Source organism: Tursiops truncatus, chromosome 14 (genome assembly GCF_011762595.2).
Source record: "Tursiops truncatus isolate mTurTru1 chromosome 14, mTurTru1.mat.Y, whole genome shotgun sequence".
Classification (NCBI taxonomy): domain Eukaryota; kingdom Metazoa; phylum Chordata; class Mammalia; order Artiodactyla; family Delphinidae; genus Tursiops; species Tursiops truncatus.
The window spans coordinates 43,584,988-43,600,888 of NC_047047.1; the positions used below are offsets into that span (position 1 = coordinate 43,584,988).

Genomic DNA, 15,901 nt, shown 5'->3' on the forward strand with positions numbered 1-15,901 from the left:
CAAAAAATAGTAGCAAAGATGAAGTGGGAGACTGGGATTGACATATATAAACTACTATGTATAAAATAGATAACTAGTGAGAACCTATTGTATAGCATAGGGAACTCTACTCTGTGCTCTGTGGTGACCTAGATGGGAAAGAAGTCTGGGAGGAAGGGGATATATGTATACATATGGCTGATTCACTTTGCTGTACAGCAGAAACTAACACAACATTGTAAAGCAACTATGCTCCAATTTAAAAAAACCCCAAAAACTATGATCACCTCAGTAGATGCAGAAAAACCTTTTGACAAAATTCAACACCGGTTTATGATAAAAACTCTCCAGAAAGTGGGCATAGAGGGAAACTATTTAAGCATAATAAAGGCCATATATGACAAATCCACAGCTAACATCACTCTCAATGGTTAAAAGCTGAAAGCATTTCCTCTAAGATCAGGAACAAGACAAGGATATCCACTCTCGCCATTTTTATTCAACATAGTTTTGGAAGCCCTAGCCATGGCAATCAGAGAAGAAAAATAAAAGGAATCCAAAATGGAAAAGAAGGAAAACTGTCACAGTTTGCAGATAACATGATACTATACATAGAAAATCCTAAAGATGCTACCAGAAAACTACTAGAGCTCATCAATAAATTTGGTAAACAAAAAAGTTTTAACTTTGTATGGAAACACAAAAGACCCTGAATAGCCAAAGCCATCCTGAGAAAGAAAAACAGAGCTGGAGGAATCAGGCTCCCTAACCTCAGACTATATTACAAATCTGCAGTAATCAAAACAGTATGGTACTGGCACAAAAACAGAAATATAGATGAATAGAACAGGATAGAAAGTCCAGAAATAAACCCCTGCACCTATGGTCAACTGATCTACAACAAAGGAAGCAAGAATATACAATGGAGAAAAGACAGTCTCTTCAATAAGTGGTGCTGGGAAAACTGGACAGCTACATGTAAAAGAATGAAATTAGAACACTCCCTAACACCATATGCAAAAATAAACTCAAAATGGGTTAAAGACCCAAATGTAAGACTGGATACTATAAAACTCTTAGAGGAAAACATAGGCAGAACACTCTCTGACATAAATCACAGCAAGATCTTTTGGATCCACCTCCCAGAGTAATGAAAATAAAAACAAAAATAAACAAATGGGGGCTAATGAAACTTAAAAAGCTTTTGAACAGCAAAGGAAACCATAAACAAAACGAAAAGACAACCCACAGAATGGGAGTAAATATTTGCAAAGGAAGCAACCAACAAGGAATTAATCCCAAAATATACAAATACCTCATGCAGCTCCATATCAAAAAACAAACAAACCAAAAAAAAAAAAAAAGGGCAGAAGATCTAAACAGATATTTCTCTAAAGAAGACATACAGATGGCCAAAAAGCACATGAAAAGATGCTCAACATCACCAATTATTAAGAAATGCAAATCAAAACTACAATGAGGTATCACCTCACACCAGTCAGAATGGCCATCATGAAAAATTCTACAAACAATAAATGCTAGAGAGGGTGTGGAGAAAAGGGAACCCTCCCACACTGTTGGTGGGAATGTAAATTGGTACGAAAGAATGTAAATTGGTATAACCACTATGGAGAACAGCATGGAGGTTCCTTACACAACTGAAAACTAGAACTACCATATGATCCAGCAACCCCACTTCTGGGCATATATCCAGACAAAACCATGATTCGAAATGATACATGCACTCCAATGTTCATTGCAGCACTATTTACAATAGTCAAGACATGGAAGTAACCTAAATGTCCATTAACAGAGGAATAGATAAAGAAGATGTGGTATAAGTACAGTGGGATACTACTCAGCCATAAAAAAGAATGAAATAATACCATTTGCAGCAACATGGATGGACCTAGAGATTACCATACTAAGTGATGTAAGTCAGACAGAGAAAGACAAATCTCACATGATATCACTTATATGTGGAACCTAAAAAAATGATACAAGTGAACTTATTTACAAAACAGAAACAGGCTCACAGCCTTCGAAAACAAACTTATGGTTACCATAGGGGAAAGGTGGGGGGGGAATAAGTTATGAGTTTGAGATTAACATATACACACTACTATATATAAAATAGATCATCAACAAGGACCTACTATATAGCACAGGGAACTATACTCAATATTGTATAATAAACTATATTGGAAAAGAATCTGAAAAAGAATGGATATATGTATATGTACAACTGAATCACTTTGCTGTACACCTGAAATATAACACTGTAAATCAATTATACTTCAATATAAAATTAAAATTATATTAAAAATAAGTAAATAAAATTAATACATAGAGAATAAATACTGATATAATTTAATGTAGAAAAAAAACCAAATGCAAGAATCACAAATATTTTCAACCTGCTCATTAAGTACTAAGTTAATACCAATTAAATAGCAGTAAGTTAATATCAACACCTGGGGGTAAAGCCCAAGCATCACTATACTCTAAAATCTTCCCAGGATGTGTAGCCAGTGGTGGGAACCATTGCGCCAGACGGGTGCCAGGCCTCTTCCAACACTAACGTTCCATTGCTGATCACTCCTGGACTTTCTGAGGACTTAATCCTCGAATACAATTTGCCCAAATGTTCAGTAAAAACTAAGGGGGCCCCTTAAAATGAGAATTCTCCCTAGATGAATATGCCATTCATATAAAGAAATCTTTTAGAGTTCACACCAATCAAGAGGCAGTGAATTTACATTTAATTAGGGCCTCATTCTGCATGGAGTTATACTTTGCAGAAATACAGATCAACTAGGAATCAATGTAAGACAGTATGCAAATTCATTTTTTTAAATTAGAAAATCAAGACAATAAAATAGCCAAATTATTTTAATTATTCCAGACACTTGAGAAATACATTTCTGACCAGCTAATGCACATGCCTGCTTCCTACCCCATCTTGCCAGCTATGGCTACATGGAATTATCATCTACGATCACAATGACTTCAATATGAATGGTAAGCAGACAATTTATATTCCAGTTTCTTGAATATAACAAAGAATCACACAGTTGTCATTACATTCATTTGAAATTCAAATGTATACACTTGTAAACATACCTTGTGAATATTATTTTCTAACAACTATTTCCATTTCTAAATGAATACACCTAAACAGTGCATATAATTTCAAATTCAATTCTTCTTTTATTTTATGAAGCTAAATGCCAGTATCAAAAATCTGTTTTGCCTATGAATAACAGTAACAATTTAAATAAAGCATATGATCACCAGAAGAGATCATGCCAACAGAGCTACTAATCATAAATTAATTTTTATAAACAGTAAGATTTTAAGTTGCATATGGAAGGAGAATCTACACTTGAAAATTTTATTTTAAAAAATACTACAACTCTGAGAAGCTACATCACAGTTCCCTCACAGTAATGAAACCTGCATGGCTTGATCCAACAAGGTCTTCTTACCCGGTCGGAGTGGCCAGTGGCTGAGGCCAGAAGTTTTCCCTTCCTCCAGTCCCAAATGCAGACTGTGTTTTTGGCATCCAATCCCACAGAGGCTAAACGCTAAGAATAAGAACAATAATTTAATACCAGAAAATGATGGGAAAACTTCCTATTATCCATTCCATCTTTCGATAAATAGTTCTTATTACCTACTATGGGCTAAGTATTGAATTTCTTGTGAAAAAAATGATTTCTCAAAACCCATCTTAAATCCAAAGCTAAAGATATCACAGTAGATATTATTCCATTAGCATATACTAAAATTTCAACAACCTAAAACCTACAACCAATTTGTCCTTCTTAAACATAGGAAACATGCAAAATCTCATGAAGTCTCTGATTTATCAGTGGAAATCATAGGAACAGAAGTAGAAGGCAGGATTTAAATTTTCAAATTTAAGATCTTAATACGGTTTTAAGAGCATCTAGGATTCTGTAGTCTAAAAGCCTCACCAAACTGTTAAAATGAAAGGGTTTGACAAACACATGGAAAAGAAATCCCATAAATGAACATTATCTTCATTAATTTTCATAATTTCACAAACATTCGGAGTGACTACAGAAGGATACATAGTTTTAGTAAAAGTACTCTGGTACTTCATCTCCCAGTCTAAATTCATTGGATTCAGATCAGACCTTGTCCTCAAAGGGAAAAAAAATCCCACACCTGAGTATATACAAAATTAACAGGGTCAAAACACATATTAGGGACACCAAAATCAGAGCTTCTAGCAGCATAGAAACAAAACTATGTAATCAAGAGAGGTCTGGGCTGGGAGTAAGTAGATTTGGCTTCACTTTTGACTTCATGATTAGCCAGACATAAGACCTTAGAACATTAAACTCCTTAAATTTCAGTTTTTTCAACTGTAAAATGAGTATAAAGTATTTTTTCTGTCTACAAAGTAGTACTGTTGTATGGATCAGTGAAATAATGTAAGTCAAAAGGTTTTAAAAACATCACTACCCAAGTATAACAGTATGTGAGCTTATGTATTTCACTGTGTGTGTGTACGTGCATATATATGCAATGACAGATAGCCATATATGGCTAAATACATTTAGTGTTATGCAGAGATTATTCAGGTTTCTTCACTAAAGGTAGCTTCCATTAGGAATATTCAGTATAAAAAAATATAGCTGGAGGTTTTAAAATAGGTGCTTATTGAAAGGAGGTCTTTGCTGTAATTTTCAATTGAGAGTTCCAGTAATGGAAATGATTTTAAGACATGGTTGTATTTTTATCTATATATGAAAATTTGAAGTGGGTGAATTCCATTCAGCTTATTTTTTTCTTTTCTCTTTACTTTAACAGAAAAAGCAGTTAACATAAACATGGGCACTAAAGTAAAACCCACATAAGAAATGTGAAGAAGACTGAGAAAAAGCCAAAAGAAATCTATTCTGTTCATTTGCAGTGACAGGCCCTATCGCTACCGGAAAAGCATTTCAATTGCCTTTTGATGCTTGTGAGGTGATGGTCCATTTGTCATTTTCTAAATATCGCTCGATTCCAGTGAACTCTGTCCAGGGAAAAAGGCAGATCTGAAGCAATAGGCATCAACAAGCCACGAAATCCATCACAGCAAACAAATAGGAGGTTATTTTTCTCAACTGACAGTTGTGAAAGTACCATGCAGTTCATCCCTGTCTCTACCTTCAAAATGGAACCTAAAAAAATAGCTAGGATTCTAACACAAAATAAAATGAACAAAGAACTAAAAGTTACAGCTGGATTTCCCCCTGCTACATTACATTTTTCTTGTGATTTTGATAAAGAATGTTTGCTAGAACATTGATAAAGAATGTTTGCTAGAATTTTGATAAAGAATGTTTGCTAGAAAAGCAAAATCAGATAGAGAATGTGCATGTAAGTTCACATCAAAGCATTCATTTACACTTGTACATACATATGCATCCTGACACATTCATTCAGTTTAGTCAGGAAGTCAATAACTGCAAATCTGAACACACGTTACTATCTAGCTATTTCTCTTTAGACCTGGATATACAATAGAACTTATGCATTATCCTGACTAAACTGGACAAGATTATAGAGTAGTTAAATCAAAAACATATTTACCAGGGGTCCATATATGTATTGAATCTAATTCTGGAAAGAAAAATGAATAGAATGATCACTACTCTCTCAAAATAGCAGGAAACACAAAGTAAATCTTAACTGTTTAAAAAGTGACCCAAACCAGGTCAAGTCCTATCTGAACTACCTGCAAACTCTCAGCTTGGTCAATCTTCTATGAATAATTTCACAGGTCTTTCCACAATATGGACTTAGAGAAGTAACTCTAAAATTTACCAAAAAATAGACTGAAGGAACTAACTGGCATTAACACAAGAGTGAAAAGAGACAGAGGAAGGGCGTCCTAGGAACGTGGAGAAGGCTAGGAAGAAAAGGCATGGCCTTCGTGAGGAGGTGAATGCAGGGGGAGCCAGGAATGAGGCCTTTACACTTCCACTCCCTTCTCTTTAACATCTTTTAAAAATTGAGATAGAATTGGTATCTATAACACATTAACAAATCTGGAAGTCCACAGAAAGAGAGACACTTTGTTGGAATGGGAGACTGGGAGGGCTTCATGAAGACCTATGAAGTGTCTTGGAAGAATGAATCACTTTAAGGGGCAAACAGGGTGAGCAGGGCACTGGAGGTGAAGAGGGCAGCATGAGAAAGTGTCTGGAGGTGCCAAGGTACCTGGTCTGGTAGAGGAATCTCTCTGACTTATCCAACTTGACTGCAAGGGAATAGTGAAGAGAAGGCTAGAAAAGTTGGTCAGCCTAGAATGCCCAGCCACAAAGTGTGGACTTCATTCAGGGGGTACTCCAAGCTTCTGTTGTTTTTAAACAACGTTCTGACACTTTTTCAGTTGGTGAAATGCATTAGCAAGAAATTGACTGTGTGAAGACAGGTTACTTAAACTGTCAGGCATGACACAGATTTGGAACTTAAAGGATGGTGGCAGGGAGAATGGGAAGGAGAGAATGAATGTCAGAGTCACTGTAAAGAAACTAATAAATACACATGGATCAGTGACTGCTTGAATTGAGGTGAGCGGGTAGGGGAAAGGAGTTAGAAGTCACCTCAAGGTTAAAGAATCAAATAGAATCTTTTCAATGAATTATTAGGAGGTGATGCTATCTTCTGAAAGCAAGGGGAACCAAGGAGATACTCAGGGCTTGAGGTCAGTGAAAAAGGTTCAGTCCAACCCTCATTCCAAATAGGAAGCTAACAATGGAAGACAAAGTAGAATCACTGAGTCACTATGAACCCAATCAACATGAAGTTCACAACTTCCTTTCTGGGGGCTTTTTAACCTAATAGTGAGACTGGGGGAACCAAAACTAGGTCCTATCCAGAGCTGGATCTCAGTACCATGAGTGTGGAAAAGGACCAAACATATGAGGATTCTAAGAGGCTGACAAGGGGAGATAGGGAGGGCTGATACACCTTCTGAGCCTATACGCTATGTGCATTATAATTCTAGGTGACTTGTGAGAAGTCATTAAAGAAAAAGAAAATGCAAAAAGATACATACCTGTCCATCCGAGTCGAAAGCCAGGCAGGCGACTCCATGTGTATGGACATCTTTCAGAATAGACACAGTCTGGACATTATAGGAGTCCCATATACATATATATGGCTCCTTCCCAACTTGGCCAGTTGCAACAAGGGTTTTATCTGGGTGTAAGGCAAGGCTGAAAAAGAAAAAGGCCTCTTTCACATCTTCCTATTGAACAAAGTTAAGAAAAACATTGATCATCTTTTATCCACATCGCTCATTTTAATCATCTAACAAGATAATCCCAAGAGAAAGAGTCCAAACTGTCGCCCAAGTAATGAATTGGCTGATTGGTCTAATAGAAACATTCAACTTTGGCAAAGAGAGGCTTAGCACAGTTTAACAATAATTTCATCTCATCTTACCCGCTTGGTAACCTTGAAAATCAGACAACTGTTATAATTCTGTGATTCTATGTTCTATCATTGCCTTATGTTATGGTATTTACTTACTGATTTTGAAAATATTACTTAGCTTTCAAATTAACTTTTGACTTTAAATTGGGAAAAAAAATGCTGTTGCCAGGAGAAAGCGTACTTCTCAGAATTAATTAAACCTGCTTGCAGAAGCTCTGGATACCATCCTCGTTAGGATTTCAAAGCATGGAGGGCGGTTTCAGAGTCAAGTGCTGTTTCTGTATCTGCTGCCATAGATTATGTATTTTAAATGAAAATTTCTATTTTACACAAATCACTGTGACACTAAGAGAACCACAAATTACTATGCCTGTGGTTTGTGTAGAATTTTTCCTACAACTGTAGTGCAATCAAAATAAAACTGTCAAATGCCAACTAGAATTTCAAGGAATCTGTAGCAGTTAAGAGGGAGAAATGTAATCATTATTACTCCTAGATGAGAAATCACTCGAACGTTTTAAATTCGTTGTGTAAAGGAGTTGTGCCTTTCTAAAAACAGGTGTTGGGAATTAAACGAAAGACCTATATAAAAAACTAGCAGATGACTGTTTACACAATAAACAAAAGTAGAACTTTTTTCCTTTTCAATTTCAGCATCTGTTTACAGTTAACAGAAGCAGAATTGTTTTTTCCTTTTCAATTTTCAGCTTGATTTTGATAAGAATATATGCTCTGGAATCAGAGCATTTGGATTTACACCTGGATTTGCACATTGGCTGCCCCTCAATACCTCTAGTTCCTTGGACATATTGATCTCTTTTGCCCTAAGGTTCCTCATCTATGAAATGAAGATAACATATGAAAATAGATGATATAATGAATACAGAGCAGTTAGCACAGAGTAAGCACTCAAGTTTCATTATCATCATTATTTGTGTAACTGGCAACAGACAGATACAACCAACATAGGCATGTCTCTGTTGATACGGGTGTTCCTTTTAGAAACAAACTACTTTCTGCTTCTCCCCCCGCCCCCAATTCTGCAACCACCAAGCCCCACAGTCTGTTCTGGTGTCTCTCATCCCACTGTGCTCACTTCCTGGGTCTCCCACCAAACCTAGTACCATCTTTCGCACAGGACCCCGAGTGCTGGCTCCCTTTCCTTACCGTCGGTGCTCCCAGGCCCTTGTACCCCGGCGCCGGGGTGCAGCTGGCCTTCCCAGGAGCTCCCAGTGCCCCCATCCACAGGTCTTCAGTCCCCGTGATGCCTCCTAAGCTGGAGGTCGGCTCCATTTGCACTCTCCCTACGAGGCTGGATGCTTCATCGAGTTTTGGTTTTTCCTTTTTCTTTGTAAGCAAAAAGGGTGGAGTTGGAGCTGCCTGGAGGGTGAGCTTTGTGGTTTTGGCTGCAGAGTGGGGGGAGGGTGAGTGTGGGTCCAGATGGAGGGGGAGGAAGAGGATGGATTGGGAGCGTTGACCTTCGGGGCGTCTCACAGGAATCAGGCGCAGGCACTTCTGCCGCCACCGCCCTTCCAAGAAACAGCCCCATCTCACGAGATCTCGGGAGTTCTGCGGAGGCGGAGGCTTCCTGGGATGAGAGACACCTGCGTGCTCCAGGTGCCAGTGAGGACGCTCCAGTCAGAAAGGAGTTTGGCTCACACCACCAATCAAGCAAATCTCAATCTGCCTCACCTGCCCTCCCCCCACCCCCTACCCCCCACCGCCAGCCATAGTCACAGGGCACTCTCCCCAGGGGCCTGGCCAGGCGCTGGGGACCAAGCTGTGGCCCAAAGGCTGTGCAGTGGGGAGACTGCCTGAGTTCAGAACTTGGGAGTGAAATGCACGCAGGTGGGCCGAAAGTCTATCATCTTTCAGGAAGAGGAAGGACAAATCCAGTATCTGCCATGGTCCAAGGCTGCAGCAACCCTTATGCACCATGTCACTGCACATCCTCGGGGGGCCAGTTGTTCCTCCTGGCAGCAGCGAGCTGTCTAGAATTCACCCCAGGAGACCATGGCTGCCTTTTCCTCAAGCCTTTCCCCTGCAGCACCACCTCAGGCATTGCTCTCCCTTTCTGACCCAGTCCAACTGCCTGCGCCCTGCGATGGGTGAGCCGGCCTCTCCAGGCAAGCCCCTCCGTCAGGAAACGTGCTCCTCTTTCGAACTCTGTCAGGGAGTCTATGGGCCCGGGCCTGCTCTGGACGGGGGAGTGTGGGGTTTCCCGGGAAGGCAAACAAGGTGCAGGTGATTTCCTGGCTTCAGCTGTGATGGGAGTGAACGTGGGTCCTGATGGAGGGGAAGGGAGGAGAGGATGGGCTGGGATGAGAAACACCTCGGTGCCCCGAATCTGAGTTGGCCATCTGAGTACTTGCTGGAAAATATATCCTCTGGGATCGTTATGAGGAGTAAAATAAAAAGAAGACACACATAAAAGGGTAGCTTTTTCACAATAGGTGACTCTTAGAGGCTTTAAAACATTTTAAGCTTGTAGAACACTTCAGCATTCACAGTTGGTGAGAGAAGACCAATAAAGTATAAAAGTACCCCCTCAATATCAATTTTGCTGGGATACCTCTGGTCCTTGATACTTTCTAGATGTCCTAGAAAATTGCAAGTAGATTATGGAGTGTCATACTTGTTTCATTAAAATAGTGGATGGAAGCAGTCTTATGAAAACCCTATGACAATTTAGTATATTTTAGTTCATTCATTCAACAAACCCTTATTTAAGGACCTATGAAATGTCAGGTGGTGCCATAGATAACAGAAAATACACTGCCCTTCTCTCAAGAAGCCCACCTTAAAAGGAAGGACAGACGCATAAAATAATAACGGGCAGGCCAGGGCAGCCGTGAAAGCCCTTTTAATCGGGCCAGAAAGTTCGGGCATCACTGACAGTCAGGAGCAGGATACAACATAAATAGTTTCACATGTCAGGAAGGTAACCCTAGTAGCAGTGAGGAACAGTGGGAAGAACAGATGGGTGAGGGCTGTTAGGAGAGGAAGCAGAGAGGCCAGAGACTAGGTGAGAGAGAGTGAGGTACGACAGGGGCAGAGAGGAAGGAGAAGAAGAGTCAAGAGATATGTAAGGGAAAGAGAGCAAGAGAGAGACAGGGTGAGGGTGTTTGAGGCTAAGGAAAAGCTTGAACATGTCAAACCTGACAGCTTTTTGCTTAGGCAACTGGGTTGATAAATCACAGAGCTTGGCAGCATTAGAGTCTGAAGCCCGATCCTGGGAAAAAGATGGCCTTAACTCGACCTTAGTCTCTGCCAAAGAGACTCCCCAGGTTACACCACACCTGAAGTCCCAAGAGCTATGAAGAAGAGGATTTGATGAGACTGTCTGTTCCATGAGGGCAAGGGCTGTTTCTATCACTCTACATGGTTCCTGGAACATCGTGGCAGAGTAAGCATTAACAAGGTGCTTGCGAGAGGAATGCTGGACATCGAGAGGTGAGAAGGGAGGATGGCCAGAGCGTCACCATGCTGCTCCCCCATCCCATGCCTTGGGCCCCCTCCCTTGGGAACAAACAGATGTCAGAAACTGAGCTGGAAAAGATAAAAGTCAGAACAGCTGAGCATTTTGAAAATGACAAAAATAACATTTCTTGGTTGAAGGAAGCCATGTGGTTGACAGGGTCTTGGTGCTCTGGCCGGGTGTCAGGGCTGTGCCTCTGAGGAGGGAGAGCCGAGTTCTGCACATTGGTCCACCAGAGACCTCCCGGCTCCATGTAATACCAAACGGCGAAAGATCTCCCAGAGATTTCCATCTCAATGCTAAGACCCACCTCCACTCAACGACCAGCAAGCTACAGTGCTGGACACCCTATGCCAAACAACTAGCAAGACAGGAACACAACCGCACCCATTAGCAGAGAGGCTGCCTAAAACCATGTTAAGGTCACAGATACCCCAAAACACACCACCGGACTCGGTCCTGCCCACCAGAAAGACAAGATCCAGCCTCATCCACCAGAACACAGGAACCAGTCCCCTCCATCAGGAAGCCTACACAACCCACTGAACCAACCTTAGTCACTGGGGGCAGACACCAAAAACAATGGGAACTACGAACCTGCAGCCTGCAAAAAGGAGACCCCAAACACAGTAAGTTAAGCAAAATGAGAAGACAGAGAAACACACAGCAGATGAAGGAGCAAGGTAAAAATCCACCAGACCAAACAAATGAATAGGAAATAGGCAGTCTACCTGAAAAAGAATTCAGAGTAATGATAGTAAAGATGATCCAAAATCTTGGAAATAGAATGGAGAAAATACAAGAAACGTTTAACAAGGACCTAGAAGAACTAAAGAGCAAACAAACAATGATGAACAACACAATAAATGAAATTAAAAATTCTCTAGAAGGAATCAATAGCAGAATAATTGAGGCAGAAGAACGGATAAGTGACCTGGAAAATAAAATAGTGCAAATAACCACTGCAGAGCAGAATAAAGAAAAAGAATGAAAAGAATTGAGGACAGTCTCAGAGACCTCTGGGACATCATTTAACACACCAACATTTGAATTATAGGGGTCCCAGAAGAAGAAGAGAAAAAGAAAGGGACTGAGAAAATATTTGAAGAGATTATAGTTGAAAATTTCCTTAATATGGGAAAGGAAATAGTCAATCAAGTCAAGGAAGGACAGAGAGTCCCATACAGGATAAAGCCAAGGAACAACATGCCAAGACACATATTAATCAAACTATCAAAAATAAATACAAAGAAAAAATATTAAAAGCAGCAAGGGAAAAACAACAAATAACCTTATGGGGATTCCCCTGTATGTTAACAGCTGACCTTTCAGCAGAAACTCTGCAAGCCGGAAGAGAGTGGCAGGACATATTTAAAGTGATGAAAGGCTAAAACCTACAACCAAGATTACTCTACCCAGCAAGGAACTCATTCAGATTTGATGGAGAAATTAGAAGCTTTACAGACAAGCAAAAGCTAACAGAATTCAGCACCACCAAACCAGCTCTACAACAAATGCTAAAGGAACTTCTCTAGGCAGGAAACACAAGAGAAGGTAAAGACCTACAATAACAGACCCAAAACAATTAAGAAAATGTAATACGAACATACATATATATCAATAATTACCTTAAATGTAAATGGATTAAATGCTCCAAAAAAAGACATAGACTGGCTTGATACAAAAATGAGACTCATATATATGCTGTCTACAAGAGACCCACTTCAGACCTAGGGACATATACAGACTGAAACTGAGGGGACGGAAAAAGATATTCCATGCAAAGGGGAATCAAAGAAAGCTGGAGTAGCAGTTCTCATATCAGACAAAATAGACTTTTTTTGTTTTTTGTTTTTTGTTTTTTTTTTGCGGTACATGGGCCTCTCACTGTTGTGGCCTCTCCTGTTGCGAAGCACAGGCTCTGGACGCGCAGGCTCAGCGGCCATGGCTCATGGGCCCAGCCGCTCCGTGGCATGTGGGCTCTTCCCAGGCCAGGGCACGAACCCGTGTCCCCTGCACTGGCAGGTGGACTCTCAACCACTGTGCCACCAGGGAAGCCCCAAAATAGACTTTAAAATAAAGAATGTTACAAGAGACAAGGAGGACACTACATAATGATCAAGGGATCAAACCAAGAAGAAGATATAACAATTATAAATATATATGTACCCAACATAGGAGCACCTCAATACATAAGGCAACTGGTAACAGCTATAAAAGAGGAATTGACAGTAACACAATAATAGCAGGGGACTTTAACACCTCACTTACACGAATGGAGATCATCCAGAGAGAAAATTAATAAAGACACACAAGCTTTAAATGACACAGTAGACCAGATAGATTTAATTGACATTTATAGGACATTCCATCTAAAAACAACAGAATACACTTTCTTCTCAAGTGCTCATGCAACATTCTTCAGGATAGAACATATCTTGGGTCACAAATCAAGCCTTGGTAAATTTAAGAAAATTGAAATCATATCAAGTATCTTTTCTGACCACAACGCTATGAGACTAGATATGAATTACAGGAAAAAATCCGTAAAAAATACAAGCACATGGAGGCTAAACAATACACTACTAAAGAACCAAGAGCTCACTGAAGAAATCAAAGAGGAAATCAAAAAATACCTAGAAACAAATGACAATGAAAACACGACAACCCAAAACCTATGGGATGCAGCAAAAGCAGTTCTAAGAGGGAAATTTATAGCAGTACATTCCTACCTCAAGAAACAAGAAACATCTCAAATAAACAACCTGACCTTACACCTAAAGCAATTAGAGAAAGAAGAACAAAAACACCCCAAAGTTAGCAGAAGGAAAGAAATCATAAAGATCAGATCAGAAATAAATGAAAACGAAATGAAAGAAACAATAGCAAAGATCAATAAAACTAAAAGCTGGTTCTTTGAGAAGATAAAAAAAATTGATAAACCATTAGCCAGACTCATCAAGAATAAAAGGGAGAAGACTCAAATCAATAGAATTAGAAATGAAAAAGAAGAAGTAACAACTGACACTGCAGAAATACAAAAGATCATGAGAGATTACTACGAGCAACACTATGCCAATAAAATGGACAACCTGGAAGAAATGGACAAATTCTTAGAAAAGCACAACCTTGTGAGACTGAGCCAGAAAGAAATAGAAAATATAAACAGATCAATCACAAGCACTGAAATTGAGGCTGTGATTAAAAATCTTCCAACAAACAAAAGCCCAGGACCAGATGGCTTCACAGGCGAATTCTATCAAACATTTAGAGAAGAGCTAACACCTATCCTTCTCAAACTCTTCGAAAAAATTGCAGAGAGAGGAACAATCCCAAAGTCATTCTACAAGGTCACCATCACCCTGATACCAAAACCAGACAAAGATGTCACAAAGAAAGAAAAGTACAGGCCAGTATCACGGATGAACACAGATGCAAACATCCTCAACAAAATACTAGGAAACAGAATCCAACAGCACATTAAAAGGATCGTACGCTAAAATCAAGTGGGGTTTATCAAGGAATGTAAGGATTCTTCAGTATATGGAAATCAATCAATATGATACACCATATTAACAAACTGATGGAGAAAAACCATATGATCATCTCAATAGATGCAGAGAAAGCTTTCAACAAAATTCAACACCCATTTATGATAAAAACCCTCCAGAAAGCAGGCATAGAGGGAACTTTCCTCAACATAATAAAGGCCATATATGACAAACCCACAGCCAACATTTTTCTCAATAGTGAAAAACTGAAACCATTTCCTCTAAGATCAGGAACAAGAAAAGGCTGTCCACTCTCACCACTATTATTCAATATAGTTTTGGAATTTTTAGCCACAGCAATGAAAGAAGAAAAAGAAATAAAAGGAATCCAAATTGGAAGAGAAGAAGTAAAGCTGTCACTGTTTGCAGATGACATGATATTATACATAGAGAATCCTAAAGATGCTACCAGAAAACTACTAGAGCTAATCAATGAATTTGGTAAAGTAGCAGGATACAAAATTAATGCACAGAAATCTCTTGCATTCCTATACACTAATGATGAAAAATCTGAAAGATAAAATAAGGAAACCCTCCCATTTACCACTGCAACAAAAAGAATAAAATACCTAGGAATAAACCTACCTACGGAGACAAAAGACCTGTATGCAGAAAACTAGAAGACATTGATGAAAGAAATTAAAGATGATACAAACAGATGGAGAGATATACCATGTTCTTGGATTGGAAGAATCAATACTGTGAAAATGACTGTACTACCCAAAGCAATCTACAGATTCAATGCGATCCCTATCAAACTACCAATGGCATTTTTCACAGAACTCGAAAAAAAAATTTCACAATCTGTATGGAAACACAAAAGACCCTGAACAGCCAAAGCAATCTTGAGAAAGAAAAATGGAACTGGAGGAATCAGGCTCCCTGACTTCAGACTATACTACAAAGCTACAGTAATCAAGAGAGTATGGTACTGGCACAAAAACAGATTATAGATCAATGGAACAGGACAGAAAGCCCAGAGATAAACCCATGTACATATGGTCACCTTATTTTTCATAAAGCAGGCAAGAATATACAATGGAGAAAAGATAGCCTTTTCAATAAGTGGTGCTGGGACCACTGGACAGCTACATGTAAAAGAATGAAATTAGAACACTCCCTAACACCATACACAAAAATAAACTCAAAATGGATTAAAGACCTAAATGTAAGGCCAGATACTATACAACTCTTAGAGGAAAACATAGGCAGAACACTCTATGACATAAATCATAGCAAGATTCTTTTTGACCCACCTCCTAGAGAAATGGAAATAAAAACAAAAATAAACAAATGGGACCTAATGAAACTTAAAAGCTTTTGCACAGCAAAGGAAACCATAAACAAGATGAAAAGACAACCCTCAGAATGGGAGAAAATATATGCAAATGAAGCAACTAACAAAGGATTAATCTCCAAAATTTATAAGCAG

At 39.2% G+C, this 15,901-nt stretch overlaps 1 protein-coding gene across 1 annotated transcript in view; it reads right to left on the minus strand.

Annotated features, from left to right (window-relative positions):
* The window catches only part of EML6 (EMAP like 6), a 184,741-nt gene extending 175,752 nt beyond the window's left edge, over positions 1-8,989 (minus strand). The window contains exons 1-4 of the mRNA XM_033838189.2: positions 8,935-8,989; positions 8,608-8,846; positions 7,061-7,252; positions 3,468-3,566 (exon numbers count right to left, since the gene is read on the minus strand). Coding sequence (XP_033694080.1) covers positions 3,468-3,566; positions 7,061-7,252; positions 8,608-8,846; positions 8,935-8,989 — 585 coding nt within the window. The remainder of the gene's footprint in view (positions 1-3,467; positions 3,567-7,060; positions 7,253-8,607; positions 8,847-8,934) is intronic.
* Between the last annotated feature and the right edge of the window lie 6,912 nt (positions 8,990-15,901).